This window comes from Fukomys damarensis, unplaced genomic scaffold (genome assembly GCF_012274545.1).
Source record: "Fukomys damarensis isolate Sample0158 unplaced genomic scaffold, DMR_v1.0_HiC HiC_scaffold_39, whole genome shotgun sequence".
Classification (NCBI taxonomy): domain Eukaryota; kingdom Metazoa; phylum Chordata; class Mammalia; order Rodentia; family Bathyergidae; genus Fukomys; species Fukomys damarensis.
In genome coordinates this window covers 105,809,284-105,815,312 of record NW_022900951.1, presented here as the reverse complement: position 1 = coordinate 105,815,312, position 6,029 = coordinate 105,809,284, and the positions used below count along the sequence as shown (strand labels likewise).

General features: G+C 43.0%; 1 protein-coding gene across 4 annotated transcripts in view; it reads right to left on the bottom strand.

Annotated features, from left to right (window-relative positions):
* Positions 1-2,921: 2,921 nt before the first annotated feature.
* Positions 2,922-6,029, bottom strand: part of Ocrl (OCRL inositol polyphosphate-5-phosphatase) — a 53,507-nt gene continuing 50,399 nt past the window's right edge. For all 4 annotated transcript variants that reach the window (XM_033760216.1, XM_033760217.1, XM_033760219.1 and 1 more), the window contains 2 exons: positions 5,461-5,572; positions 2,922-5,262 (listed from right to left, as the gene is read on the bottom strand). In XM_033760216.1, coding sequence (XP_033616107.1) covers positions 5,123-5,262; positions 5,461-5,572 — 252 coding nt within the window. In that variant the 3' untranslated portion in view covers positions 2,922-5,122. The remainder of the gene's footprint in view (positions 5,263-5,460; positions 5,573-6,029) is intronic.

Here is a 6,029-nt window from a genome sequence, read left to right as displayed (position 1 = left end):
CCCATTCCCCTTCCCTCCCCTCCACCCCTTCATATTTACAAAAACCTTTGTTTCCATTTTTTCTTTTCTCATATTTTTCTTTCCCTTCATTCCTTCCCCCCCACCCTCCCTACTTCCCCCTTCCATTTTGGACCTTTTCTTCCTATTTTAGATTATCTATTACACATTTTGGTCCTCATCTATACTTTTGTCTCTCACACCAGAGAAACTATTCAGTATCTACATGTGTGTCCTATTTATTTCACTTAAGAGTATGTAGTTGGAACCTTGAAGAGGTGTAGCCCAGTGGAAGATGATTGGATTACTGGGTATGCTGCTGTTAGAAGGGATTGCTGTAGTTCTCTAGAGGCTTGAGTTAGTTCGCACAACAATGGGTTGTTATAAAAAGAGAGCTTTCTCCTCAGTCTCTCCCTCCTTTTTTTTGGTACTGGGAATCAAACTCAGGACCTTGTGCTTGCAAGGCAGGTGGCGAAACCACTTGGCTAAATCCCTGGCCCCTCAGTGTCTCTAACTTCTTGTATTGCTGTGAGATTTCTTCCTCTCAAAGTACTCCTGCCACGATGCCATCTATTGTGTTGTGATTCAGCTAGAAGGTCTTCACCAGAGATGAGCAAATGCTGGCCCCATGGTTTTGCTTTTGAGACAGGGTCTATACAGTTCAGGCTAGCCTTGAACTCGCGGCAATCCTCCTGCCTCAGTCTCCCAAGTGGTGGGATTACAGGCATGGTTTCACCACTCCTGGCCCAAGCCCCATGATTTTATACAGAGCTAAATAAACTCTTCTGTGTCAAGAATCTAGCCTCAAGTATTTTTTCATAGCAACACAAAATAGACCAAGATGTAGATATACCTCAAATATACACAATTTTAATTAATTTTATCTCAATAAAGTTGGAGAAAAGATGTAGACACCAAGGTCATACATCTAGGAAGTGGCAGAGCTGGGATTTGAACTCAGGCAGTTTGTCTGTTGGAGCCTCTATAAATAACAATTAGTTTCCCATCTCCCTAGTCACCATGGAGCAGGCATGCAAGAGAGGAAGAGAACTGCAGAACCACACATGGCAGGTCTAGGGAAAGTCAACCAGGATGCTATGACAGAAAGTCAAGGAATGGGAGCTGAGCAAGTGAATGGGATAGGGTGGGTGACTTAGGGTTAGGCATAGCAGAAATAGGAGCTGAGGCATTCCAAAATGCAAGGGGGAGGGAACTAACTACCTGGGTACAGAAAATAGCATGCTCACTGCATAGGCCTGGAATTGGGAAGGAGCTCTCAGCTCATTGGCAGGGGTAAAGGCAGAGTGCCACAGTATATTGGCAGGGGTAGTGTAGCGAAACTGGCAGACAGGGATCAGATAATTCAGGGAAGTATTTTTGTAAGTGTGATCCAAACAAGACCTTGTGGAACATGGGAAAACTTGAATATTATTGTAAAGGCCCTGGCAAGTCCCTGAAGGATTTTTAATCAAGGAAGTGATAAGAATGATGAAATTAAGTCATATAAGATCAATGTTGTGATCATTCCATTTTACAGGCAAGGAACTCAGAGATCAGCTAGTCCAAGGTCACATACAATGAGGAAGTAGCAGAAACTCAATTGAGAAAAGGCAGTTGTGGCAAAATGTTAACTGAGGAGTATACGCTAAGGCTACACAGGGTGCTCACTGAACCAGGACTAACTTCAAAGCTTAAGCTCCCCCCCCCACTATACCATGCTATATGTAACTAGCTCAATCATTGTCCCCTTGGAGACTTTTCCAATTTGAACAGTGAGAGTGGATCATCATGAAGTTTCTCCTCCAAACGTTTCATGATCCCACAGTTGCAGTGTGTGGCTTTTATTAGACAATATCAAGAGCCAATTCTTCAACTTGCCTTGTCATCAGAAAGGTCCCAATGTTTAACTGTTACAGAAGTCCAGTAGCTGGGGATGCATTTTCCTTTCTACCCTCAGGAAAGGGTGGCCACAGTGCCTGTTGCAGTGTAAAAACTGCTGGTGTCAGTCTGCATGAACAGGAGTGGGAGGGGAGGTCATACTCAAATGGAAACACCCACTTCTGCCAGGCCTTTGGGTGGAGATAAACTATTCCTGACAACACAGAGTCAGCACATTCATCAGGGTCAAGCTCATAGCTGAAAGGAACTGGAAGAGGGCCCTGGTTGAGAAGAAACCTCCAGCTGAGGCCTCTTCAGTCTCATAGGGCATGGAATCAAAATGCACAAGTTCATAAGAGAAATCGGTTAGGGGACAACACAACCATGCTCAGATCAGAGGTATCCTCTCAGTTACTGGGTTCAAACTAGTACTCATTTATATACTCCCCACAAGTACTACATTTATATACTAATCACCCTGAGGTAATAAAAGTTCAAAACTGAGTTTCCAAAGTTGTAAAATGGATTATGTGAAAATAGGCCATTTGGGAGTCACATCTACCCTACTGAGGTTATGTCAGGAAGTACAGCTGGGTTCTCCCCAAATGCGTATTGTCAAGGTTTGGCAGACTTCTGGGGCTGGGGGAGGGGAGAATCATGGATCAGACACAGTGTGACATTTATGTGGGTAAAGGACCAACATCCAGCCAGGTGTAGTGGTGTGTCCCTGTAGTCCCAGCTACTGGGGAGGCTGAGACTGGAGTATCACTTAAGCCCAGGAATTCAAGGCCAGCCTTGGGCAGTTTAACAAGTCACTGTCTCAAAAACAAACAAATCAATATCCCTTCCTTTAATGAAGTCACTCTGTTGCCTGGACCATTCGCATTAAAAGACAGGTATTTGGGTTGTCTGTGAAAGTATGTGACTTCTTTATTAGTCTCTGAAAATATATGACTTCTCATATATTCTCCCTCCTAAGCTCTTAGCAAGATCACACCAGTTTTTCACACAACATATATTTATTCAGAAAAAATCTGCAATAAATTATAATAAAAAAGATGACATGAAATACAGAATTCCACTAGCAGCTTTGCTTAGTGACCAAGACATTTTTTGGGAAATATTAACAAACAATTACAGGATAAGAATCAGAAAACAGCCAAAGGGAGACTAATGCAATGTCACCCCATGGGTCTGAACCATTTCTTCCCTAGAATGATAGGTGTAGAGGCCTCCTTTCCTACTAACTAGATCTGAAATCCTTAATTCAGAGGGACTATGAAACAGTACCTTGGAAGATGTAGGAGTTAGTGGCTGGAGTGCTGGGGAAGGCATGGTAGGAAAGCAGATTTTTTTATGTCTGGTCTTTGTCTTGCCCCCTACCAGGAGATTGTCTAAAACTCTCAACGCTGGATGAGCCAGGAAAAAGGCTGAGGCAATAAACCAACTTAGTGATTTGCCTGGATAGAGTAAGAGAGGGCAGTGTGTGCATGCTACACAGCGGCTTCACTAATCATACCTTTGTTTACCCAAGACACCAAGTTGGCAAGACGTTAGAAAATGTACCCAGGAAAGGCATTTTCTTGTGTTACAACCCAGTCCAGCTCCTATCTCTTTCCTCTTTCCATGATCACTCTCTGATCTAAGAGGTACAAAACTTCTGTACCCTACCTTCCATTAGCGAAGTTCACCACCCAGGCCCTGATGTATCAGATCCCCAGCTACTTGGCATACATAATTCGATTCCTATTTCTCTAACTCCCAATAAGGAAAGGAGTTAACCCATAAATCACAGGATATATGCCTTTTCTTCTCTCAGGTAACTCAACTTTCAAGAGACAGGGGAACTGGAGAACTATTCAGTGGTGAAGTATCCCCTGGCCCTCTCTTTGGAGAGTCATGGAATCAACACCTAAGACTGCACAGAGTCTGTGCATGATGCTCCTTGTAACTTATATTAACACGAAAGAATGAATCAACTTGGGGTGGCTTTAATGAAAGAAAACCAGGGAAGCCAGTTTTGCTGTCAGTGGCTGGAGGCTTGTCAACCAATAGATTACTTTTTTTTTTTTAAAGCTGTCCCATAAAGCTTGAATAAATGAAAAGCTCAGAGGGTTGTCTTGAGTGGGAGAGGTAAGGTACGTAGTTGATTCTACTGGCCAGTCTGTTTTACACAGCAGTGGACAGTAACTGGGGGTGCAGGGGGGTCTATATATCCTTTACTTTTCAGGAGCCAGATGTGGAGCCCAAAGTCAACCCTGGAGAGGGAGGGGGGATATCTGTTCCTTGGTATTTCAGAAGATTGGAGAAGGGGTTCTGACAGTCATCCTCAATACTCTTGCTGAGAGTAATTAATTCCAAAGGGGCCTGCTTGAAGTACACAGACTCCTCTGTTAACATGGTGCAAATGTTGCTCTGAAGGTGGATTTCTAAGTTGGGGACAGGTCTCCTAATATCCAGGACCGATCCTCATGTAAAATGTGAATAATAGGAAGGGAAAGTAGGGAGCAGGATCTGTCAAGCATGAATACTTGTACTCTCAAAATACTCAAAGTGCTTCCATTTTAATTGTGATTCTCTTACTCTGATGGGATGCCATCTCCATAGTCCCTAAGGTTAGATTATGAAATATGATCTGAGACGAGAATACAGTTCCACCTGGAGTAGATCCAGGAAAAAGCCAATGTTACAGTGACATATAGATGCCACCGTAGTAGAAACGCACAAACGCATGTAACAACCACATGTAGACAGTGAATTCACTGCTGAGGACACCCAAGGTACCAATCTTACCCAGGATTCCTTCAAAGTGACAGAGTAAGTGGAGGGCAGTGCAAAGGAGTGATATGAGAAGGGAGTGGGTCAAAAGTGCTTTATACAAAGGACTGAAGACAAATCTTGAGCTATAGCAAGTAGTGCTTTTAGGCCTAGAATGGGAAAATCTCAGCATCTAGGCCTAGGCAGTCTGGGCAGGAGGCAACAAACACATCCCCAGGTAAAGGAGTGTAAATACCTCTTTGCGTTTATAAAGAGAAAACACAAAAACACCAAAACATGGTAACTTTGGCTTGGCAATATAAGTCTAAAAGTATTTTGTTGTGTAGGATATGGTTAAGGAGGGATAAGAAAACTCTCTTCCTTTTGTAATATTAACAGAACTTGAGATTCTGCAACAGACCCTTCCTGTGGCATGATTTTTCAATCATTCTGAAATATTTGGAGCCCAAGATCTTCCTCTTCTGGAATCTCAAAGAGGAAAAGACTTGTCTTCATCACTCCCAAGCAGAAAGCCCAGAAGGAACTGGATGGCACGCTGGCGGTCACTTGATGTCTGTCTTGCCATAAGGTTGGGTGGAGGTCTTAGGAGAAGACTAGTGAAGAGAGTAGCTAGAGGGTGAGAGAAAGAAAAGGGGAAACTTTGCCAGACATGATCTAAGCAAAAGCCCAGTGTTGGGGTGGGGGCAGAGGACAAGCACAGTAGGAGGGAAGTGTCTGCTATGTGCCCGAACTTCTGATAAGGTACACACTCTACAGGATACATGCAGACTGTCCTCCACTAACACCATTCTTATAAAGTACCCTTACCGATCATGTTAGCACTGACGTTGTTGTACTCAGAGAATTTTAAGAGTTCTCGAAGGAATGCCATCAAGTAACGGAAAACATTTCTATGGCATCGTGGAAGCTGGGAAATAACCTGTTTTAAAAAAGGTGGACCGTGAGGAAAACAGAAGTCAGAAGAACTTACAGCTGCCATAACTAATTTATAATCCTAACTTTATAAGCCCCATTCATCTGTCATTACCCTCTATTACTTATTCATGACCAACATAATACTTGCCAAATTATGACTCTGAAGAAAGAATGTGTCATATTGTTTGGTTCCTGTCTCCTCGACCAGGCCGTGCAGTCACCACACACACACACACCCTCACAAGAAGGTACAAATAAAAGCAATACAAAAGAAGGTAGGTCTTAATCTGTTTTCCTCTTTCTCCAGACAGGTAGCCAAGGCATTTGCCAGGGTGAATGGATTTCTCTACTATGTCATTTAGCATAAACAGGATCACCTCAATACTCATTAATCTGATTCACAAGTAGTCTCAGCTATTGTGCATGAAAATCTTTTCAAGATTAAAAACACACCCAGGAGA